Below are 26,805 nucleotides of genomic sequence, written 5' to 3' on the forward strand. Positions count from 1 at the left end.
TCACAGAAAATGAAAACAGATGCTTGACTTACGTGCTGACAGTTGCAGGCCGGTAAAGACGATGAGTAAATTTGTTATCAACATCAATTTTATCAACAAGTGGTCTAGCATAACCTGAAACAGCATTTATTGATAGTAACTCCAGTAATTCAGAAGGTGGAACCTTTAAGAGGACTGCAAAAAAAAAAAAAAAAACAAAAGTAAGCATTAATTTAGATATCTGACCTTCAAGACCAGCGGTGAAAAGAACTAGATCAGCAAATTCACTAATTTGCTGCAGAAACTCTCGTAAACCAGGACGTTCAAATACAGTTACATGACTAACCTTCGCTTCTCCTTCAACATCCTTTAACAATAATTTTTTAAGCAAAGTTTCATCATATACATCCAAGCAATCAACAATATAGTTATAGATTCAAATAATAATTAAAAAAGATACAAACCTTTTCTCCAGATATACATTCCAGTTCAAAACACTTCAGGCCAGCCTCAATTGCCTGTTTACGAACAAAAGAAGGAATGCTAGACGTCTCATATGCACATACCAAAGTCTCGTCCAAGTCAAGGACCACCTGCAATATTCAGTCTGGGAAATCTCAACTAAAAACATTTATTTAGATAGAAAAAACAATTAGAATGAATAGAATGATTTGGACAAATATTAATCAATTTGCAGATCAATATCAACATTTCATTTTATGAACCAACTGTATCATGAAAATATAAAAGGACTACTTTGATATTTCTGTAACAAGTTTGAAGTCAAATCAAAACGGAAGGTATCAAAAAAAGGCAAAAGATAATTAATGACTTCTAACGTCTACAAATATGCCTAGGATGTTTGTCGAACTACACCAAATTGGTGATGCTTAGTTAATATGTATCTTCTGGAAGGGCATGCTTGTTGACTCAATTTATTGAATCAAGCCAATTCGGACTAAATTGAGTCAAGTTGAACCCAATGTCCCATTCAGCCCATCCTATTCAGCCATTAGCCTTCCTTAGCTTTTCAAATCCTTTCCAAATCGGGTAATTACATCCAATGGATGAAATTGAAATGCCCACAGCTTCAAGCTATTTCCACATTTTACTGTCGCTGCAGTAGTGCTGAACTCTCAAGGATATTGCAAGGATTGCATCTTATAGCCATCCAACCATGAGAGATTAAGGGGGTAAGATCGGCACATTCTTCATTTTGCCTCTTCGTGCGTTGATACCTAGAATGAAAACAACAGAGAGAGCTGCTTGCTATTCATGTGACCTGGGGAAGCTACTTCTCGCGTGCACCTTGTGCTTGTTCTTTTGATGTTGCAGAGAACAGAAAAGCTCGGTGCTTCTCTTTTGTACATGGCTGAGAGAGAACATAAGGTTGCAGGTGCGCCAAACTTGCGTGCTACCAGGGAGAAGAACCGAGCAGCCTTGTGTTAGACCGGTCCATTCGATTGTGGGCTCCAAAACCCCGGCCTCCGCCCGCTTTGTTTACTTTCTCTTCGGCAAGAGAGTTTTAACGAATTTAAGTTCCGAGATAAATTTTGAAAGGTAGATGGGTTTGTACTTTGTAGATAAGACATTACCCAGAGATTTCGCCCTCATTTTGTGAGGACTTTATAATCTGAGTTATAGTTTCCTATATGCGCAAGCCCCTATAGTTAATTACCCCTTCCGATCACGAGAGAGAACTTTCGATTAAGGCTAGTCGTCAATCAGATATGTACAGAATACGTGTTATCTGGCATATAGTAGCAGCATTGAGTTTGGATGATATTTAAAATTAGAAATTTCACCATCTTGCACTTAAAGCGAATGGTGGGAGAATGAATGATAGACCCGATCAAGATACCATGGTTCTGTTGTCCCGGACCATCGTGGTCCTTGGTCTACTTAGTCATAGGAGGTAGTCGACCCAACCTGACAGAAGGATCCTTGTCGGCAGCCATGGGTTGCTTCGTCCAAGGGTACTTTGTAGACCTGAGGTGAATATTTGTCTAAGAGGACAAATTTGAACCCATCTTAGCTAACATAGGGCTTTGTGCCCTATCGATCATATTTTATTGATTCATATCTCAAGGATTTTATGTCACTAAGAAACGTATTGGCTCTAGTCATAACCGGTATTTCGTGGTGTCATTTGGTGGCAAAATCACTAGGTTCAAAGGGCCACTGGTCATAACCTTTTATCCTGCGGTGCCATTTGGCGGCAAAAACGCCTGTTAGAGGGCAAAAACACCGGTTAGAGGACATGTATTACGTCTTTACTAGTAGTAGATTATTTGAGAATGAATCCTAGTGATATTCTCGACTATGCATTAGCTCTTTGTGAGCTTAACTAAATTTTAATTTGTGCACCTCGGTAAACTGTTGCGGAGGGTGAATGGATTTTATTTTAAGTGGTTGATGATTTAATTTCAATTTTAAATATTTTGGATTTTGGAAGATTTTGGAATTTTGGACTCTTTGGAGCTTTGAATTTCGTAGGTATTTGAGTGGCATTTTGAAATTATTTATGAACCCCTCCGATTTAGCTCTTCATTCAACATGGCCACCATCGGGGTGTTTTTAAAGTCATTTCCATTTGAAAACATCTCTATTTTATGGATGAACCTTGTCAACTCTATTGAGCTGTCAATAGATGATCGGGTTTCTCAGGCTTCATGCCTTTGTTTGTGAATTTTCTTTGTAAAAGGTCTTGAAGGCCTAATATGAATGTATAAAATAAATATTTCGGTCAACTTTGTGACCGCATATTTATCCGATGGTTCGAACCCTATCTACTCCTATTTACCTGCTTAAGAGAATTGGGTTTCGTAGGCTTTATGCCTTTATTAGTGAATTCTCTTGATTATAGGCCTTGAAGGCCTAATATGATTGTATTAAAATAAATACACCGGTCGTCACAACCGTGTATTTATTTGAAGGTTTGAACCCTGTCGACTCCTATTGATCCGTATAGAAGGATCGGGTTTGAACTTGAATTCACTTATTAACCCGCGCAGCATCCCTAGACGTCACGTGTCTACTTATAACACTCTCGCTAGGGCCAATGCGGGTGCTTGGGGGCATTTTATGATTATTTATTCAACATTGTTGACTTCTTGCTTAGGAGGATCGGGTTCAAATTTATTGACTCGCGCAGCATCCCTAAACGTCACGTGTGTACCAATAACACGCTCGTCGGGGCCCATGCATGTCGTGATTGTATTTACCCCTTTAGTGTACCTATGTGTATACAAACTATGGTGCATGTACGGGGGTACTTTGAAATATTTGTAAACGCCTTTTGTCCGCTTGCATGGATGTTCCGGATCAGATGGCAATTTTATCTGGATGTTATGAGGCATTTCATCATCTTGATGTTGACTCCCCTTTCTCGTTCACGGGAAGGTCTTTCTTGAAATTCGTGGCTGCAGCTTTGAAAAGAACTCCTTTTAAGATCACCAGTATAGCAGACCTGTTATTTTCGATGTTTGTGGATACCAGAACTGTTTTCTTCCTAAGGATAGGACCAAGAAGAAACTTTGGAACACCAAGAAGTTTAATTATAATTTATTCAAACATTGCTTTCGTCCTACTGGGAAATGCCTTTTTTTTTTACATCGAGTTGTCTTCATACCCGACGTTCTTGCGAATCTCAATTACCATTCTTGTAGCCTTGTAGGTGATATTTGTACTTGTGTCCACAAGGGTTCGTTATACTTATGACATATCCATTGTTGTTATCCACAAGTAGCTCGTGTTTATTTGTAAGGATCCGTTGTATTTATTACGAACTCTTGGGAGTGTTCATTGAAGAACCATTGTCCTTGCATCATATCCACCTTTCCCCAATCTCAGGTGGTATGATGATCGTGCTTGTTTATAGGGACGGGTCTTCCACTACCAAGGGATAGTATTGCCATCTCAATCTACAGGCATTGTTGCTTGTGTTGGAGATCTCAATAACGCATATAGGACAAACGTATGCATTCTGCAACCATTCGTTGTTCTTACAGGTATGGTGCATTTGATTTCGTAGGGGCTCGTATGTGCTTCAAATGCGTTGCATTGTGTATGTTTGTAAGAAACTTTGTTGATTGTAGATTTGAATGCATGTCAACTAGCATTGACTGCGGAAGGATTACATGTCACTTTGAACTTGATATTCGTATATTCATCATAAATTCCTTTCATCTTTGTGGTGCTTAAGAGTCATTCGCTCTTTCTTGTTCTTCTTCAACCTTTGCTTGCAAGCTAATTGATTGTCGAATGTTGGAAAATTATTACACTCATTGTATGCTAACCATTGTTGTCCGCAAGTAGGTCACCACATTCTCTACAACCACTATTGATTGTTAATTGTGGACGAGCCATGTTGACAATTATAAATGTTTTATTGTTATGTAAAGAAGATTCAAATCTCGTGTAACAAATTTGCTTGATAACATTTTTATTCCAATCAATGTGACGGCTCATTGATATCTCATTAAAGTTTCATGTTTTAATTGCAATCATATCATTGCACTTTCCAATTAACCTTTTTTTGTGAATAGATTGCATTCTTCGTTTATCCTCCGTTTCAATTGACTCTATTGATTTTGCAAATATAAATAGTTTGAATCTAGCTCATGGATAATTTAATGGTCTTATAGTATCACCGGCGATCGACATCACAACGATATTCATTGAAGAGAACTTTGGATCAACATTGGCAATCAAGTAGTATTTTCTGTCACTTCACTTTCATCGTTCGTAGGTGAGACATGTTCAACTTTTTTCACTCATACTTGTTGGTGTCTCACTAAGCTCATTAGCTTCAATAATTCATAAAAGTTTGATGTCACCTTAACTTCATTGTTAATGAGTGACAAGTTAGGAATCTCTTACACATGAGCACTTGTTTGCTTATATGAGTGACTAGAAACTTTTAATTAGTATTAGCATTTGCATTCAAATTCCTTATTGAATATTTATTTTTGTTATATTCAAGTTAAGTTCAAATCCAAGTAAAGTCCTTTGTTCTATTGTTCAAGCTCAAGTCCAAATCAAAGTCCCCTGCGTTCAATCAAGTTCACTTGCATGTTCAAATTGTTCGAGTCATGTTCTATGTCCCCTGCAGTCCGAGTTTTGTTCAAGTTTAATGTCCACCACACTTAGCTCATTTGAGTTTGAGTTCGAGCCAATGTGTTCAATTTCAATTAGATTTGAATTCATTTAAGCTCAACTTTATGTTCAAATTAAGTTCTAAAAAATTGTCCAAGTCATCGGTTTCAGTGGAAATTTTGGCAGCCTCCCGGCATTTTCCCCGCTTAGGGGAAAAACCAAGAGGCAACCTTCCCCTCGATGCTACATGAGCGCTTCAGGTAGGTGTCAAATGCCACCGCAGTTGCATATTTTTTTATTTTATCCCCGTCCACTACATGAGCGTTTAAGGGTTTTGGTTATTAAAAGAGCACAGTTTCTTTCCCCCCTCTGCACTACGTGAGCGTTTGGAGATACTTATTTTTCATCTCCCTAGTGCTACATGAGCACTCCGGGGATTACCCACCTCGTTGCGAGCGTCGCACCGATTGCCCTCCCTACTACGCTACGTGAGCGCATAGGGGGTTCACCAGCCCGTCGCAAGCCACGAGAAAAAGAAATTTGAGTTAAGAAGTTTTTATACCTTTGCATCCAACGGTGGTGGTGACGATGGCGGGAAGCACAAAATGAAACCCTCTCTTTTTTTTGAATATTTTCTTTCTCTTTTTCTCTTTACATGCATAAACTCACTAACAAACATCAATAATGTAAATATAATATTATGATTGTTCATAATAATTTTACTAATAACAGTATCATTATTATAAACAATGATAATATTAACAAAATGATACCATTATTATCATAAATAATAGTAGTCATAATATTATGAAAATAATATTAACATTAATGTTAATATTAGAATTGTTAATTATTATTAACATTAATGTTAATATTAGAATTAATATTAACATTAATATTAAATGCAATTAGTGTCAATGTATTGAGGTGAGAGAGAGGTAACAAAAAAACTACCTATAGAGAGATTTCTCTCTGTTTGCGACAAAGTAAATAGGAAAGAAAGGGCAAGCTGGTTCTGGCTGCTTGCGGCTAGAGATGGGTTGGACAGGGGATATTCGGCTAGTATATTAGGGCCGAACTAGCACAAGAAAAGGTAAAGCAAATAAGGCTCCTAGGTCAGATGGGATTGAAGCAGGTCAGAGTGGCTGGGGTGTCAACTTGAAGAGATCGGTCAAGGTAAGCAGAGAACCTCTCTCTCTCTCTCTCTCTCTCTCTCTCTCTCTCTCTCTCTCTCTCTCTCGTTCTCTCTCTGAAACAAGGAAATCTGTAGGTGGAGGCGTCGGGTAGGGACAGAGAGGCAGGCTGCTGGGTCGAGGCTAAGGCTTCGATCGACGGGGTCTTGGAGGTCGAGAGGTGGGAGGATGTCGGAATGCTCAGAGGAAGATTGGATGGTTGTGGGATGTCGCGAGACTAAGTGGATGAGGTCGGAGAGCCTTCGGTTTGGGCGTGAGTTAGAGAGCAAAGAAGTAAAGGTTGGGGAGGATTTGCGATTGGAAGGGGTTCGGCTCTGCTTGCGGGAGATGGAGTTTGTGAAGTCAGATGTAGGCGACGGGCTAGGGAAGAGCTACGAGCAGGAAGTCGTGGGGCTTGCGAGTCATGGGAGAGAGCAGAAGCGAAGAGAATAAGGCTTCAATCGTGTAAGAGAAAAAGAACGAATGAAAGCCTTCGCTCTCATTTTAACGACGCGAAGCAAGAGCAACAATCGAGGTAAGCGTGGGATGATTGCAAACGACAACAAATCGTAGGGTATGGGTCACGACTGTGGCAGCGACGAGAGCAGCGATTTGGGTGAGATTTTGCCACAGGTAATGATTTTGAGTTTTTTTTATCTTGTTTTGTCTGTTTATTTTGGCTCTAGCAGATAGGTCAACACCGATCCACATAGGACCAGCTCAGACGGAACAGTGGTGGAAGAATTCCGCCTCCTGTACACCGCTCGAACTGCCGAATCAAAAGGAGTTGTTTAGGAAGGACTTTTGAGGGAGTTAGGAGGAAATTTTGAATGTAGGGACTGTTTAGAGATTTCCTTTCTAAATGTATGCATTAAATAGTTTGTTTTACTATGGTTAAGGCATCTTGAATTTGTCAAAAATTTGAAATCTCTTAGGTTTAGGTTTTTGGGCTCTAGCAACGTCTAGAGATTTGAGAGAGAAAGATCGTCCTCTCAAATAGAGGATCAATTGTATCTTGTTATTTTTCTTCAAGTTTGATTATTGCAATAAAATTACTATTTTTCTCTAATTTTCCGTTAGATTTGTGTAGATTTCTCGCTATTTTTGTCAAGATCATTAGGTTTCACTTGAGATATTCAAGTGTTCCCTAACACCTTGTTCGACTCTTCCAAACCAAGGGCCGAGAGACTGGTTACAATAACTTCTTCTTCTTTGAAGATTTAAGAGGTAATAGCTGCTACCCTAGTTCCTAGAGTATTTCACTGTTACTTCCCACGGCTACCTGCGTGTGAACCCTCGCCTTAGGTGTGAAGAAACTGAGAACTAAGGGAAGGTGTTGCTATTTGTGTCTTCCAAAGTAGCAAGGGACTGCTACAGTTTCTTTTGTACAATCAAGAGGATATGGAAAGCTTCTCCTGTCTTTCTTACCAACTCCAACAAGGTGGCAGCAAAGTCGACATCCCTAGCAAACCAAACAACAGACCCTTCTCACCTTCAATTGCCTTTGTCTCTTCTAGACAAAGGCACTATGGTTGGTAACCATCAGACATAAGCTCCGACAAAGTAAAACTCTTAAACAAAGGTGACGTAAGCTTATAGGCTGCTAGATGTATGTCTGACGATCCCGTGCCCCTAGGTCCAAGTAGAAACTTAATTTATGCTCTTTAAATCCCTGTATATTTGCAGTCCTCTCCACAAACCTATAGTAATCCAGTGATTTCCAACATATCGCTTCATTTGAGAACCTAAAGAGGATGGCGTTGGACTCGTGTCCAATTATCCCCACATGCATGAAAACTTGCTTGCATTTATGTTGCATCTCAAACCGTTGTATATAATCAAACCCTAGGTTAGAAGTCACTATTCAATCCTGACTTGAACAGTGACACGCAGGTTTAAAATTCAACCAATTCGCATTTCATTTATAGCAAATAATAGGTTATGATTGCATTGGCTGTGACTTTTAGCCTACATGAGCTTTGTTGGATGCTCAAAATGTGTTTTGATTAATTTCAAAAAAACTACCAAATTGTTGTGGAGTTCTCATAGACCCTCAAAAATCTATGTTGTGAATCCCATAATGAGCAGGGCTAATCAAATTCATTTTTTATATTTTGCAAAGCTTGAGCACATAAAATGATAATCCATTGCTCTAAAATTTATAAGATTCTTAAAATTGCAACTGATTGAATGCACAGACATCCTTAGATTAAGACAAAGTTGATCAAAAGATCCTCCTAAGGTTGTAGGAATGATCCTCTTATTTTAAATGAACTCAAAACATTCTAAAAAAAATAAGAACTTTCTCTAGGAGCTCTCATTCACTTCATGGCGCTTTAGAGCTCCCCAAAGTTTCAAACATCTCACTGCACGTCCCCTAGGACCCCTAAACCCTTAGGGGTTACCTATTCCTTAGTAAGACCTATGATTTTGTTGATTCAAGCTGAACCAAATTCAACTCGAGTTAACCTTGCTAACCCTCCCCTAGCCTTGTGTGTTCCTGAACTCATATAGAGGTTCTAAATAACCTCTAAAGAGTTCAAGAGAATATTAAGGAGCCTTGGGAACAAACCTTAAATCCCATAGACTCTTTTAGTAAGCCATAATTGGCAAATAACCCCACCTTAAACATAAGAACTCAGTCTTAGCCTCCCATATTTGCTTAGCCTAAATTAAGCAGATGAACATTCATCCTTCGATACAAAAATTCTAGAACATAATTTTAGTTTGTAGCCACAAAATTGTGAATCATCTCCTAAGTCTATGAACCCAAAGTCCTAAAAAATTCCCCGCCTTCCTTAGCATCAAAGCCTTAAGAAATTATCTTAATCTTAGCCAAAAAGCAATAGATTAGATTCTTCCTCCCTTAGCCCAAAAGCTATAGAAGCCCTCCATTTCTTTGGCCTAAAAGTCAAAAGCCCACCTACTTAGCCTAATGAAAAAGGTGACTTCTCAATCTAAATCCAAACTCTAAATTCGCCTTCACTTAGCTTAAATAGGTGATTGCACCCTTCATGACAATGAAAATTTATAACTTCTAGGTTTCCTTAAAGCCTTATATCTTTTGAAAATTAACCTTACCAAATTAAATGAATTTCACCAAATCCTAAGTCAAACTTTTAGGCAAATTTGTTTCACCTTATCACGCAACCACTTCTCTCTTATCCAAACATTGAAAAAAATTACTAAAATTCATAAAATAAACTTAGGTTTCTTTTGAAGCAAAGATGTATCATTCCACCCCTAAAATTAGAATGTTCACATCATTGAATCTTAAAATTTCATGAACTACTAGTTTTCCTCAAAGCAAGTAGTGAACATTCCATGAGTTCTTCACACTCTTCTAAAAATATAAAATATCTTCAAAAATTAAATAAAAACTTTAAGTCATATATACCGTAAAGTGAAACCACCCCTTGATTTAAATTAAATCTCTTCCTATTCCACAATTAAACAAAATATCCAATTATAATGTGACAAGCCTAGGCAATCTATGAGAGGATAATTTTCATATGCATATGCTTCTTAACATTTGAATTGCATGATGAGTCTTCCCCTTTTTTGTTTTTAAATATAATTAATAAATTTAAAAACTTATATAGGCCTATAAGACAACTATAGGAATGATGAATAAGAAAGATGAACCTTTTTATAGTGAAGCTTTAGATGCATAAGAAGTCAAAGTTGAAGACTCATAGGCCAAGTCAATAATTAAATTAGATTATATAAGTCAAAAAATTCAGATGCCAATTTTTTTTTATAATAATTGAATTATGTTATACTCTTTTATGCCTGACTTATAAATATTTGATTGTTTACTTACTAAGTGTGCATTAAAAATGTATGATTTTTTAGGTTTCTTCTTTTTTTACTTTGAGGTGGCCTGAACATATTTTATGCCTTAAAGCCATAGGATAAAATTAAATTTTCTACATATTAAAAATTAAACAATAAATCATAAGATAATATTTATTTTTCAACAAAGTTACATAGCTTATCTAAAATAAGCAAAATTTTAGAAATAAAAAAAATGATCATATTATATCATAGTGCGTTGCATGTAAATAAAAACCATAACATTAAGGATTCGATAACAAAAAAATTGTATTATCAGTTAGCATTTGTATGCCCACATGATGAAAAATCTTAACTTAAATGACTAAGTTATAAGTCATATCCTCTAAAATCAAAGCAACCTTATCTATCTTATATATACATTCAGATCAGACATGCATGGTTTTACAAATATTTAGGAAGGTTAGCTATCAGTCGTTACCATTCAAGGTTGTAAGTCTAGAGTCAGACTAACTTTACTCTATATAGGGTTTCATGTTTGTCAGTCTCTTATATGTTGTTAGATTTAGGTCAGAGTTACTGCCTACCAGTGATTCTCATATTAGATCTAGGATCTGAAGCTAATGCTCTTTGAATTACATTGCAAGGCTCATTCTTAGGCATTTACTCTAACTTGTATTTTTACAATGTAAACCTTAATCTTCTAAATTAAATCGATCAACTTTAACTTAAATTTAATTTTAAAATGTAAAATCCAACATATGATAGTTTTGAGTATGCCTAAGCTTCTCAAAATCAATACTCCTATATTTTCTTCTTAGCTCCATTCAAAAATTGATTTAAGTTTATCCAATCTTCCTTGAACTTCTCAAAGATGACATATGTGATAAGAATTTTTCAAATATACGTAAAATATTAGTCCATTTTTTATGAAATAACATAAACTATTATTTTAATTAAAAGTTTTCATAAGGGACAAAGTCTTAGGATGCAATTAACATACTGACTTGCCCTATGGGAAATCTTTATCCCAGAATAAAATAAGCCCTCTCCAATCAAGCATACTAGGCAGGTATAAATTTTTGGTAAAATATAAATTATTATTAAGTTTATAACGAAATAATATTTTATCCTGAGGGATAATATATTATTTTATATTATATAATCGATTAAAAAAATATTTCAGTCCATTGAGCATAGCATAATTCCACCAACAGATTTTAAGGTGACACCACTAGAGAATTGTTCCTCTCTTCATCTAAAATAATAATTTTGTAATTTATCTTAAATAATTGCCTAAAATTTTTATAAAATCAATCCTGCATTAAATGCATCACCCATTTTAATCTTGGATTAAATAATGACAATATAAACAAAAAAATGTCTTCAAAAATAAATTTAAAAATAAAATGAATAATTTTAAAATGAAATCAAGTTTTTCTACATCAATCTTTTCAAAAAGCACACTTGTAAAGAGATGCAATTCTAAATCATTATCGTACCAATAATTGTTGCAGTTGTATAAATCTATAACCAAGCATTATCAAGTGGTATGTGATTTCCAAATCTATTAAAATTTCTATCATCAGGGTCCAAGTCACAGTTATGGAGGTTAATGATACAAGACAATGGTCAGAACGCCATAAGAAAAGTGCAATGATTGGTTGATGAAATGATTATTGGATTTAAGAAAATGCAGTAAAAAATTAGTAAAAATAAATTTTACTCTTCAAAAAATTTTGAAAGTTAGCTCAGTTAAAATTCGATTAGACCTAATGGAGGAAAAATGATCTTCAAGTTCGATGAACATTTTCAGTTGTCCTCTCACCAGTGTCATTTTGTCCCTAAAGATATGATCAAGTTTGGCAGCGATTTGAAGACATGAAGCTGATTTTTCAAGTCTCTACGTCCTCTATAGAGAAGGCCTTGGAAAAAACAACATTCATCTGATAAGGTCTTAGAAATCAACCTACCTACTACCAGGAAGAGATCATTTCATCAAAACAGTAAAAAGAGGCGGCTGAGATAATACCAAGAGCCTTAGCCTCTCGTTCATCTACTTTCAATAAGTTGGCATTCCCAAAGTTTCAAAAGTTCAATAAAAACAAACAGCTTTGACTCTAACAACAGTTGAGCAGACGATAATAACAAAACAAATTCAATTAGTTTAGCCTTTGACAGTTCCTTTAGTCCAATCAACTTCATAGAAAAACTTTCCAGTCTAGTCAGTATGAGGTGAGAAGTAATTATGTCTATGTTCTCACTAAGTCTAAAAGGTGAAACAAAAACAGGAGATTTCAGATAAGGCAAAAAAGTGAGTAGGGTTAGAGAGAAGCTAAGATGATGGAGACCTCTCCCTTTGCTGAGGGTAGTGGGTTTTATCCTCTTTCTGCTTTTGGAGGCGAGGAGAATGTCGGAAGATAGCGTCGTGACCCCTAACTCTAATCAAGCCCATATAAGGGAAAAGCAATGGGAGAAGAAAATTAACAATGTCTTTCAAAAGATAATAAAAAAAAAAACTAATTCGAGAAAAGAAGAGATGATCAAAGCTATAAAAAACATGATCTGTATGAGACTGATACAATTTTAAGGGAGGACAACTACCCTGAATATAGTAAATTGATTGTTCAACATTCACGAAAAAATAAGCAAATATATGCCCAATAGCCAGTTGTGTCAACATTAATAGACGGTTAAAACTCTAAGCCTCATCATAGGAGAACATTCAGCGAACATATTATTTTGGAAGACAATTCAACTACAGCACTTGAGCTCCATTACAGACCAAAGGTTGATCATTCCGATTACTGAATAATCGCTCATACCTCTCTTTTAGCTTCTAGTAGGTTAAATGTACCTTTAGATTTAGGAGGTCTTTCAAGAAGTGAATATTCTATTCCTCTGGATGAGCCACAATCTAAGGGTCACATTCAAACTTTATAATATATGAGAGGGCTTCGGGATGCCAAAAATTTCATGCATTCTCATTCAGGGTGAGAAGGCTAAAGAGATTGATGGAATTAATAAAAATATTAGGTTTAAGATTTAGGTTACCTTTACAAGTAAATTAATAGAATTAATAGATATTATGATTCATATAAAGATAAATATTATATGCATTCAGGAAACTAAATGGGTTGAAAAAAATGCTAAGGAGATTGATAGTTTAGGATTTAAACTATGGTATTTTGGTATGAGTTGTATTAGAAATGATTTAGGTGTGATTATAGATAAAACTTTGAAGGATAATGTTGTAAAAATTAATAGAAATAGTGATAGAATTATAGCTTTAAAGATTATTGTTGAGGCTAAGATTATTAATATTATAAGTGCTTATGCTCCTCAAGTAGGTTTGAATATGTGCTCAAAATTAAAATTTTAGAATAACCTAGAAGAATTAATACAAAAGATACCTCTCAAAGAAAGAGTTTTTATTGAAGAAGATTTAGAAGAACATGTTGATAGATAGATGAATGATTTTAAAAGCATTCATGATGGCTATGGCTTTGGAGCGACTAATAAAGGTGGTCAGATCATATTAGATTTTTCTCTAACATATGATTTTATAATTGCTAATATCATATTTAAGAAAAGAGATGAGCATCTCATCACTTATAAGAATGGATATAACAAAACTCAAATTGATTATTTTCTTATAAAAAAATAGATCGTTTAGATTGCAAAAATTGTGAAGTTATTCCTAGTGAAAGTTTATGTACCCAACATCACTTATTAGTTTTGGACTTTAAGATGAAGAGGAAAGATAAAAAATAAAGTAAATCGTTATTCTAGGATTAGATGGTGGCATTTAAAGAATAATAACAAAAAAATTTTAAGAGTAAAATTTTATATCTCAAGATTTTGTTTGTGCATGAGAAAGCTAATATTATGTGGGAAAATATAGCTAGTGATATTAAGAATATTAAAAAAGATGTGTTTGGAGTATCAAAAGAAAACACTAGTACACTACTAATAATAAAAATAGTTGGTGTGGAATCAAAATGTGCAAGAAAAGATAAATAAATAAGAAGATTTATTATAAAAATTAATTTAACTATAAAAATTCTGATAATTGGAAAAGATATAAAGAGACCCGTAAGGAGCCTAAGAAAGCAATTTGTCATGCAAAACTTTTAACTTTTAATAATTTATATAATTGATTAGAAGAATGGTGAAAGATATATGTATAAATTAGCTAAATAAAAAGATAATAATATTAAGGATTTAGTTCAAGTGAAATGTATTAAGGATGAAGATCAAAAAGTGCATTTACTAGGAGAGGATATTCAACAAAGGTGAATGAGATATTTTGCATAACTTTTTGATGAAGATTATGAGAATGTGATTGATTTTACCTTAAACGAAAATAAAGAATTTTGTTTTTATCGGCATATTAGTAAAACCAAAGTTAAAGAGACTTTAAAGAAAATGAAGTATGGAAAAGCTATTGGACCTGATGATATTTCAATAAAAGTGTGGAAATGCATAGGAGATAAAGGAATTTTTTGGCTTATTAAACTTTTTAATATTATTTTAAAGATTAAATAGATGTAAGATGAGTGAAAAATGAGTGTGTTGATTCATATTTTTAAGAATAAAGGTGATGCACAAGATTGTGCGAATTATAGAATAATTAAGTTAATGTGTCATACCTTAAAACTATGGGAGAGAGTTATGGAGCATAGGTTGTGGTGTGACACTAATATTTCTCAAAATCAATTTGGATTTATGCCAGGTAGGTCTAATATGAAAGCTATTCATTTATTGAAAGGTTTGATGGAGAAGTATAGAAAGAATGAAGAGGATCTATATATGATTTTTATTGATTTAGAGAAAGTATATGATAAAGTTCCAAAAAAAGTGCTATGGAGAGTTCTACATAAGGAAGGGGTTAATAATGCTTATATTCAAGTCATTAAGGATATGTAGTAGGAGCATTTACTTGTGTTCAAACACAATGGGGTTTGACTAGATATTTTCCTATTTCAGTAAGATTGCATCAAGGTTCAGCCTTAAGCCCATATCTTTTTACTTTAGTCATAGATGTTCTCACTAGACATTTGCAAGAGGTTGTACCGTAGTGTATGATTTTTGCTAATAATAATCCTGTTTTTGATAAGCCTAGAGAGGGACTTGAAGGTAAACATGAATTATGTAGGTCAACCTTAGAGTCTAAAAGTTTTCGTTTGAGTAGATCTGAAATTGAATATATGGAGTGTAATTTTAGTAATAATAGATCTGGTGGGGGATAGTGACTTTAGGAGATCAAGTCATAAATAAGACTACAAATTTTAGATATCTTGGGTATATTATTCAGAGTGATGGTGAAATAGATGGGGATATTATTAGAAGAATTCAAATTGGATGGTGGAAGTGGATAAATGCATCGGGATTGTTATGTGATAGAAGTCCCTCTCAAACTTAAGGGAAAATTATATAAGATGGTAGTGAGGCCTGCAATGCTTTATGGTGCAGAATGTTGGCCATTAAAAGAGAAGCACAATTTTAAGTTAAGTGTTGCAGAGATGAGGATGCTCAGGTGGAAGAGTGAATTTACTCTTAGAGACAGCATACGAAATGAGCATATACTTGAAAAGGTTGGAGTAGCTCCAATGGAAGTTAAGATTAAAGAGAGTCAACTTAGATGTTTTGGTCACATAAAATGACGGCCTTCCGATGACCCGGTTAGGAAAGTAGATGTATTAGATTTAACTTATGTTAAAAAAGGTAGAGGAAGACTTAAAAAGACTTGGTTAGAAAATATTAGAAATGACCTTTCTTTTTTAGATTTATATGAGAATTTGACTCTTAACATGACACAATAGAGAAAAATGATTTATGTAGTAGACCCTACATAATGGGATAAAAGCTTGTTGTTATTGTATACTCATCCGGGGTGAAGAAAAATGGAAACCCAATATGACAGCTTTATCTGTAATACATTCTCCAATCCTTGGATTGATTCAAAAGATAAAGAGAATCGAATAATGAAAATTGGTAGCCATCAGGAGTATAATTCATCCCAGATCAATCGTGCAATAGATAAAATCATTAAAGAAATGATGGAATACTTGAAGGATAGTCTCTAAAAAATAAACAAGGAAAAGAAGATAGAGGGTAAAAAATCAAAGAATATTGATAGAAAGCCACCATCCTGATAAGGATGATCTCATGGATGAAGAGGATATTTACATTATTCAATGTAGTAGGAGAGGTTCCTTCCACTGGGAAATCTTCATATGAAGGAGTTATTAGAAGTTTATGATGAAGATATGAGTGAAAATTCTCAAGTCATTCTCTTACTTCAACAACTAAAAGCAAAAAATGAATAAATTAGCAATATAGAGAAAAGATTGCATGAAATAGTATCTATCATGACAACTCTCATGCCTCGACTTTTGGGGTTCTAAAAGATCCCAAATGTAGCAGGAAAACCTTCTACGAATAATATGAAAGCAAAAAATATAGTTCATATAGATTAAGATATAGGGAGTCGGTAAAAAAAGAAACTCAAGTCTATGCATCTGCAACCTTCGACAGAAGAATTGAAGGATCACATCAGCTAACAAATCAAATAATTAATAGCTCAAACATAGGGAGGTCTGTCAATCCAGAGAGATAGGTCATAAAAAGATGAGTTTGAATTGATTCGGTACTAAAAATATTTTACTCCCCCATCATTTAATTTATTTGGAGCGGAAAACCATGCCAATATTTGACTAATTTCAAAGCTGGATGTTGCCATGTGGGTGGCAATAACTCATTATTATTAGAAATTTTGTAACAATCTTGTCTGGTGTCGCATTTTATTGGTACGCCGAGTTACAAAATGGCTTGGTAAAAATATTTATGGAGTTAAAAACTTTGTTTATTAAAAAAATTGTCGGAGCTCAGCATCAGATCATAGTGGGCAATTAAGTAGTTGAGAAGCAAAGGCCCAATGAGGGATTTATGCATTACAATTTAAGATGGAGAAACTTAAGCATAAAATGTAAATCACAATTCAAATAACAACATGCCATTGAAATTTTGTTAAGGGAGTATTCATGGCCTAAAAGCACTCAACCTCAAAGAATTTACTATTAGGACGTTTGAAACATTTGCTTAGCAAAGCATCCAGCCTACAATCTAAGGCAGCAAAGTTGACCATTTTCAAAGATAACAACAGTAATGACCAGGCCAAGAAAATAGTGTAAAAAATGGTTGAAAGAAAATACAATGTGTCAGAACTATTTTTGGATAAGGATAAACAAATTCAAATCATAGAAGAGCAGCCCAAGAACAAATAGAAGGCAACCAAAAAGCTTGATTCTAGGGAAATGGCAAAAAAAATCAATCAACAGTACAATTTCAGATGGGTCGCAACCAAAAAAATCTTCAACTCACTAGTTCAGGATGAGAACTTTCGTCTTTGTAAGTCTAAAAGACTAGCAGATAATGATAATAATAGTGAGTCAAATTATTAGCTTTACTATAAGATGTTGGCTCGTGTGTTAGAAGACTGTTATGTTTCAAAGATTAGGTTGAGAATGAATGCAAATTTAGTAGAATGACTCTTCCTGATATATAGTGAACCAAGGATAAGGAACTATTAAGGTAATTCATAGGAAAGTGATCCCTAGTCAGAGGCAATCAGAATCAATAGCCACAACTTCTTCATCAAATAGCAATGCCTAGCCAAAAAAGCAATACTTGTGACATTCTTATAGATGTAGAGTGTTTAAAGTTGTTATTTTTATATCATTCTTAAAAATTTAAAACAAATTATTCAAAACCCCATTAGAGTCATTAAAGGGAACTTAAAAGCCCATTAAAAAAAAACTCCTTACAAATTCTTTTAAATAACTTAATGGATAGAAAGGGTCCATCACTACTAAAACTTCATAAAAAGAGAGTTCTAATGATGAAGGGAAAAGAAAAAAAGAAACAACTCCAAAAGTTAAACAGTTATCCCTTTTAATGGCAAGGAGAAATCTCCTAAGCCTCTTACTCTCTCTAATTTAAGTTTCAAATTGTTTAATAAAATGAATAATCCTTCATCGCAAGTCTTTATCTCTCCAATTTGAATCTAAAATCGAACAATCGTTAAATGAATATTTACCAATCGCTTAGTCAAATGAATCAAATTCTAATGATAACCATGTATAAAATGTCAATGATTATAATTGGGCAATTGGATATTGAGACATTTTTCATTCGTGAGGTGAGGCATAAGCCTCAAACTAAAAAATTGCATAAATTTAAAATGAGGATTTTTTTGTATAAAAACCAATTAATATATTAAAAGTTGACATAAGAAATAAATATCATATAAATGAAACAAAAAAAATGCACAAGATATAAATTGACAAGTAATAAATTGTGAAAAATAGAATTAAAATCAAAACATCATAATAATAAAGCAACATAAAATATAGTTCAACTCAAAATTCTATCTTTCCCAATACCCTGCTCATTGACATTGAATTCAAAAAATAAATAACAATGACATAGCAACTCATAAGTCATGAACATTGTCAACACTAAGGGGGTCTTTATTTGAATCAATGTTTTGATATTCATTTCAAATGTAGCCTTCTAGTGCACCTCCTTAAGTTTCCCTCTCTATTAACGTAAATCTGTACGGCACTAGACAATGATGTGCCAAGCCCAACCCTACCGCCAGTTGGCACATGATCAGATACTACGTACAAATACTATGCTTCTCAAGTGGTTATTGGAAGCAGCTTTCCGGTGCCAGTTTTTGATTTGCTGATAGCCCTGAAACCATTTGACTCTTTGACCTAGTATTTATTTTGTTTATATGATGCTACAGCTTTCTTTTCTGATTGTGTCGGCGGTTTTTATTTTTACACTAGTAACTTTTTATATGCTATGTTTGTGCTTGCTCTCAATTCTAAAATCAAGGTCCTGAGATGGCAGTCGCGCAGACTGCACTGACCAAGGGGCAGTGGAACGACTACTTAGTTATGCTCTGTATCTTCAATAGCCGTGCCAACACACACACACACACACACCTTCCTCCTCCAAAAAAACAAACATGTTATCCTCTTCTAGTCTACTTTAGAATCCAGCATAGCATTGAACCAAACAGGCCTTGAATTGAGTTGGGGAATAAAGGAAGTTCGTAGAAACAGATTGGTGGACTTCAGTGCATCATTCGCTCGTCCCTGTGCAAAACGTACCAATCAGCTCACCAAATTCATTCAAGCCGTTTCATCCAGAACATCACTTCGGCCCTTTTAAATAATCCATTCCTCTCACTCTATGGAGGAAAGCAAATCATTCGATTTCGTCCCAAAACACCGAAATAAAAAAGGTGCCAATCAAAATTCCATGATTAAACCCTAAACTTCCAGATCGATTACCGCCTCTACTACCATCGATCTCTTCCAATCTTTGTTATTGCAAATCGAGAAAGGAAGCAACATAACAGAAAATTTCTAGAAGAAAATCAAAGACACTTAATCCCCAGTATATATGGGTGGATAAACGACTATGACACATAACAAGTCTGAAGAATATCACATAATGACCCCAAACTCTAATCCTCTAAACCAACTTTAATTGCTCTGCTACTTCGCATCAGTACGAAGCCTCGAAGGACAGACCAATTCACTGAAATTAGATCAACATCAACAAAAAACGGGAGAAGGTTGTCATACAACGAAAACCACATACCATTAGCTTTCCCAGGATGGCACTCTGCGCCGCCGTGGCTGGCGGCGGCGTATCAGTGGGGGCATCGGCAGGGAACGGCTTGAAGGCAAGCGAGGAGGATAGCAGTGGGTGGCGGACACCGAGAAAGGAGAGGACCTGGGCCAAGGAAGGGGTCCCCTTCACGATCTCCCAGAAAATCCGGAAAACGAAGGCGAACCAGCTCATCAGCGTCCTCCAGACCTGCAGAGTCCTCGCACCACCTGGCCCGGAGGCGCATAACTCCGTTGCCGCGAGCTCCGACATCTTTCCTCAGGTAAAGAAGCGATAGACAGCGGAATAGCAAGAAGAAGAAAAAAAAAAAAGAGGAAGAGAATAAGGCAGCTCCGGCTAACTTGAGAAACTCTGACAGCTATGACGGCCAAGCTTCGGCCGCGATGCACTTGCTCCAGGAGCCCCCTCCGGCGGCCCGGAAATCTTTAAAGAAGAATTCCAGAAGAGGATAGAAACGGGTCTCCGTTATTATCCCCAGAACGTCTTCCTGACCTTCCAGCCAGCGCGTGGGTTCCAACTTCCGCACATGCATTTTAATATTTATTAAGATATTAATTTCTAACTATTCAAGCAGTCAATTTTTTTAATCATAATTAATATCTTATTCCTGCTCTTTGGCTATGGTTGGACTCTCGGTTTTTGAAAATTATAAATAATAAAAAAAATTAAATTAATACTTACACATTTTTAATTATAAATATCAATTGAATTTCTTTTCTTTTGTATTATTCTTTCATTTCAAATACTATTTTTATGCATGAATTTATTGACTCAAAAAATTGACTATGATTTAAAAAAATTTTACAGCAAAAAATTAAAAAGAGAAACAATGATAATAAATTTTTATTTTGTATTTCCTATTAAGGTTTCTTTTTCAAACCATTCATCTTTTTTTATCTAATTTCTCCTTTTTTTCAACATTTTTTCTAATTTTAATCATAATTTAATTGAGAATTTTGAGTTTATGTGACTCAAAATTCTTAAAAATAGAAAAATATATGTGATATTTCATTTCTTAGATAAATATGCTCCAAACACCATTTTAGATCAAAACTTCTATAAAATACTTCATGCTATATTTATATCTTACTATACAAGAGAAATGTTTTCCTTCCCTCGCAACTTCAACTTTCTCCATTATTGTTTTCATTGTACCTTCATCCATATATCTTCACTGTGGAGGAACCCTAAAAATGAGTTGGATATTCATTCATTTTTCCATGACTTAACATGCACGAGTACTATTTTTTGTATGTTTCCATTCTATTTAGTATATTTGAGATTTTTGACGAAAATATAAAGCATATATAGAGCAAAGAGTTTTTTTTCTTAATATTTATTAAAATAAGTGAATGATCTATATTTGGACCTTGTTTGAACTATGATCGAATATAATTCAAATATGTCAAAGACTATGTTGTTTGATCATTACTCAAACGATATTAGAATATTATTTAATAATAAAGTATGGTGACATCTTAAATAGGCAGAAGTTTCAACTAGCTATGAATATGATACGATCATATCTTGATTGAGTATTTTCGATCATGGATTTTCATCATTCATTTTATTTTCAAACATGTTCAAATATACTTCAATTCATGTTCAAAATAAATTTAAATAGCAATGATGTTACATTATTTGATTGTAGATTGAATATGTTTGATCATTGTTCGATTCATTTTCACATATGTTTGAATATGATTTAATTCAAGATTGAATATGATTCGAAGAATAGGGAAGTTTTGTTCTAACAATGTCTTTTAAATATGTAAATCAAGCACCAACATTTCTATTTTATTTCAAAAAGAATGAAAAGAATGCATACAAACAAGTTGGAAATTAAAAAAAAAAAAAATAAATAAATAATTGATATCATAGAGAAATCTTTTATTTAGCGGTCTCATTGATCTTATATACAAATTGATAGAGGTTTATAAGAGTACATATAATTTATAGCTCGAGGTGATTTAACACTTTGATGAAGCACCAACAATTCCTTTAATTGAGTTTTCTTAGATGGGATATCCTTATCCCTTAAACATTAGTCTCCATATGTGTGGTTGTTAGTCCTAAGAAGATTTTTAGGTTGTGCGAATGAAACTGATGCAATATCAGTAATTTTATCATATATCATTAGTGTACGTGATGAAATGGACATTCCAAATGTAAAAATATATGATAATGTGGATGTATAGAATGTAAGTGATAGTGGTTCCATTAGATGCTTCAATCTTAAAGCATTTATTGGAGATGTCACCTCAATTTGTGATTAACCTAAAACTAGCAAATGACTAAGGTCAATTAAGTGCTTGAAGAAGTTTTAACTATTTTATAAAGCTTTTTGAAGAATGTATTTTAAGAAGTTGTTTGAACTATATTTTAACTTAGATCAAAAAACTTTTTGAAAAGGTCAATTATTATTTTATTAAGGTTTAAATAATGTTCAATCATGAATCAATCTTTTTATTTTATATGATCTTAACCTTATTCAAACTTTATTCGATGCTAATTTGCAATGTTGGTAACGATTAACTTAAAAAATAAGTAATTTATAATCAAAAGTGAGGGTATTTTTTGTCCAAAATACTTTTGAGCATATTTTCTAAGAAATAAAATAAGAGGCATGTTTCTCCAATTTGTACATAATGGTGCATATAAACTCAAAGTTCCCCATTTATTTGGATGTGTTATACTTGTTGAGAGAAAAAAATGATGCAATGTCACTAGTGGCACTCCAAGCCACATTTTGTTATTTAATTTATTCTTTTTATTAATATTATCATGTGTATAATGAAATTTGGCAAATTAAACAATTAATATTAATTCATAGTGGCTAGTTAATTATAATATTTGAATTTCTTTAATAGTTAATAGTTAATTAGGATATCATAAATCATACATGTGCATAGAACATGAAAGGCATGACCATTTGTTAGACATTTCTATGATGAAGATCATGCTATTGATCATTCCAAGTGAATGACACGTGTTTAATTCAACTCCCATGCAAACGGATGTTCAATGGAAGCCAACTCAGATGCATGAGGGTCCAACAACCATCAACCTCATAAAATAAAACCTCATGTCACCCTCCACCTCCACCACTTGGTACTACCAGGTACCTCTCTTGCCTGATATGAAATATGAATTTTTATGTGTGTTGTGATAGTTCTAAAAGTGTAAGAATTCTATAAACAAACACCTTTCTTGAATTATATATAGGGTCTTGTTCATGAGGTTGAAAGCTACAACCGACTTTAATCCTTTAGTAAGTATTAATTTTTTGTTATCTATGTATTTCTTTGTTTTATATCTACCTTCTAATTAACACGTCTCAAACATTTATAAGAAATCACTTGTATATTTCTCCATCCTCTTATACAAAACTAAAAATGCCCATCACTCAATTTTACAACTTTCTTAAACAGTAAGACCTATAAGCTCGCAAATTTGGGCTCCTCCATCGCCTTCCAAACTCATTCTCAAATTCTAGCACTCATTAAAAATCCTCCTTCAACCTTAGAACACCTCCCCCAATACTTGGTCATCCATGCAAATAAAGTCTCCCTTTGTTTGAGGTTCTCGATTGAATAAATATAGACATGCACGTTTTCTAAAATTAAAATGATAATATTATCAAATGATAAATGATGAGAATGTAATATTCCTCAAACATGTCGTTAGTTCCAATATGTGACATTAGGATATACTATTACATCATGAAGTCTTAAAATAAAAAGCCATCACTCTAGCACTGCTTAAAACCAATAACACAATTTTTGATTGGGGGTGGGGGGTTGATTTGATTGGTTTATTTAAAAATATTTTTGAAATGAATTTATTTAATTAGATATTAAAAGAATCTTTGTGATGAACAAAATTAATTATGAAGATCAAATCAAAAGACATTTTAATTTCAAGAAAATAAAGTATAGATTGAACTCTTAAATAAAAGTAGACAATTTAAATCTACTTATAAAGGTTTAACCTTAAGGCCTATGTTTACTCATATAGTTCTTCTATCAATATTTTCACCATCTCCCCTTCAAAATCACAAGTGCAAAACCTTCTACATAAGTTCTCCTTAATATGCATTGGAGACACTTAGCACTGTGCTACAAGAGAGAAGCATAATTCTCCTAACATAACCCCCTTAGTCATAATATTTCAAAGCAAAGGCTTGGAACTAGCCGCTTCTAGCAATATTTGATAGGTAATAACACTTTTGAAAAAAAATAGTGATTTCTAGAGATAAAAAAAATCTCATTTACAGAATACATCATAAGGCTTGTTTATGTGGCACAAGATGCCAAATCCAAAAAGAAGATTCAAGGACCTAAGACAACAAGCAAAATTATACTTTACTTTTTACATTTTATTTTAATATTCAAGTTAAAAATACTATGGTAAGTTAAAAATACCAATTCACCTTGCTTCTTAGGTGTTGCTAATTGCTTTCAATTGGTATCAAAGTGGCCTCCTAAAGTAGATCCTGTAATGGTATACACTAGAAACCATAGCACGATGGAAGGTCATTTCATCACCCAAGCTCCCATATTTGATAACATACCATTAAATTTTAGGAAATTTTCCTTGGTTACATTTATTTAATCAATTAATAATTGCACATGGAACCTAGTCTGAGTGGCTTATCATCTTTATATAAATTTAACCCAAAAAAAAAATTAAGTCCTCTTTTAATGAGAGATGTAAGTAGGAAAGAGAATTACCCTAATCAAAAATAGAATATTTTAAATTTTTATGCTCTAAAATTTGAAGATTATATGCTTATATCCACTTGAAAAATGTGTACAAATATTTGGAATATATAGTGAATTACATATGAGGTGTTAGATGTGTTGCATTCAAGGGGCCTGAGCTTATGTTTTAATGATAACAAATATTATTGGAGTTTACTTAGTTTCTTCTACTTATTATTAATACATGTCTTTTCTATGTGTACTAACGTAATTAACATTCTAGGTACAACATACACTAAGCACCGCCTAAGGATCAAGGCTCAAGATTGATTAGTATAGGATTAAATTTTGCAAGAGTTATATTTTTATTTTTCTTGAGTCAATGTATTATAAAATGTGTATATTAGCTTAGCAATTATGCACACACGTAAGAGAGAGTGTGAAAGAACTATTTTAATTGTTTCCATTAATCGTACTATATGATCTGTTAAAATAAAAACTAAGAATTTTTATTTTATTTTAAATGAAAATTATTAAATTATAATATAAATAATCGTATAGTATCAACACCATATCATACTATATACTAGATAATTAGATAGAAACAAAATGGCATCAAATATTCTTGACCTAAAATTGGTAGATTTGAATTTTAAAATTTGAACTATTTATACTGTCCAAATAATTTTGTGATAAACAATCATTTAAATAATTATCTAATTAGGTTAGTTAATTAAGTAATCAAATCAAATTTGATTGATTACAGCTTGTATTTTATGATACATATATTGAACTACACGTGTTGCTACAAGAGTCTTTGGATAAAGTTTAATTCATCTAGAATGATCCAAAATTCATACTGTCTGAATCACACAAGGACTCTCTGGATGATTTTTATTAATCATGTATGATCTGATTTTGATTTGAGCTAATCATAATATTCTCCGTTCATTCATACAATATAATCAATTAACAGACTTTTACTAATCATCTTATGGATTATTCATCATAGAATACTACATAAGGAGAATTGAACTAATTATTTTGTATGATCTATAAATCTTACTGTATGAATAGTGATGACAAAATTATAAATTCAACCATTTTAAAGCTTTTGTCAAGAAGAAATATGAATACTAGGGGTGTCAATATTTGACACGACATGTCGCGCTCGCGTCCGCTGTTGTCGGCCGCCGCGGTTCCGGCGCCGGCCACCCAAACCGGGTCGGGTCGTGTCAACCCGGCAACCCACCGGGTCGGGTCCGGGTTCGGTTTTTCGACCCGTTTCTCTACCCGGGTCGGGTTAGGGTTGACCCGTTTGAACTCGGGTCAGTTCGGGTTCGACCCGAACCCGACCCGTGACCCGAAATTGACACCCCTAATGAATACTTATACCATTATTATTTCTATAACATATTTCAAATTTCATTGCCTTAGTTAAGATATTATGTTAATTGGTTTATCCTAAGATTAATGCTTGAGATATATATGAAAAATCCATTACCTGGCAGTATATTTGAAAAATCCAAATACTAAGTAAATTTTTGCTTCCAAAGTTCAGTAAAACTTCAACATATAATTGAGATAGAAATTGAAATTTTACTTCTTAATGTTATCTTAGATTGATGTTTTAGTTCACAACAGGAAAGTCAAGCAATTTGTGGTGGATTTGCGGTAGAATTTGTGGTGAAAATTTTTTTCTCAAAAATTATGACAGATTTGCGATGAAAGTATTCATCATTTTTGCATCAAATTTATGGCAGATTCATTATAAAAATTCCACTGCAAAGTTACGGTGGAATTTTCACTATAAATTCTCCACAAATCTGACATAAACAACCCTATCTAAACTAACTGACTGAGCATTTATTTCATTCATTCATTGTGTTCTCGACAATGACTTTTCTAGACTCCTTCAATGAAGTTCCCTGTGGCATCGCCTCCTTTGATGGTGTTCCTTCCTATCAAATCTGAAGTCTCACTTTCTCATCATTCTTCTTCATAGCCACTATCTTACCTCCTTTCGATCGTTCATCTTTACAGCCTTCATACCTCCTTCACGACTATGTATTTAGTCAAAGTTGGATTAATATGGAGCTTGTTCGTTTAGATGTTATCCATCTTTCTTCCTTTTGTGCGCTTCTTTGTATAAAATGTCACATTCGAACTCACACCTCCTTTCCATTTTTCTATAGCAGCTAAATTTGAGTAAAAGGGAGATTGGTCGTTACAAAGGTATCCATCTTTCTTTCTTCTGCACCCATCCTCATTCAAACCCAAAATTCTTTGTCGTCGTAAGGTATGAATTTTTATGATGATTACTTCTTTATTGATAAGACTATAGAGAA

At 33.8% G+C, this 26,805-nt stretch overlaps 1 protein-coding gene across 1 annotated transcript in view; it reads right to left on the reverse strand.

Moving 5' to 3' along the window:
• Nucleotides 1-20,276, reverse strand: part of LOC110109606 (carboxy-terminal domain RNA polymerase II polypeptide A small phosphatase 1) — a 39,123-nt gene extending 18,847 nt beyond the window's left edge. Inside the window, exons 1-4 of the mRNA XM_020840760.2 lie at nucleotides 19,725-20,276; nucleotides 444-572; nucleotides 226-346; nucleotides 33-114 (exon numbers count right to left, since the gene is read on the reverse strand). Of these exons, the coding sequence (XP_020696419.1) occupies nucleotides 33-114; nucleotides 226-346; nucleotides 444-572; nucleotides 19,725-20,006 (614 nt within the window). The 5' untranslated portion in view covers nucleotides 20,007-20,276. The remainder of the gene's footprint in view (nucleotides 1-32; nucleotides 115-225; nucleotides 347-443; nucleotides 573-19,724) is intronic.
• Nucleotides 20,277-26,805: the final 6,529 nt, after the last annotated feature.

Source organism: Dendrobium catenatum, unplaced genomic scaffold (genome assembly GCF_001605985.2).
Source record: "Dendrobium catenatum unplaced genomic scaffold, ASM160598v2 fragScaff_scaffold_716, whole genome shotgun sequence".
Taxonomy (NCBI): Eukaryota; Viridiplantae; Streptophyta; class Magnoliopsida; order Asparagales; family Orchidaceae; genus Dendrobium; species Dendrobium catenatum.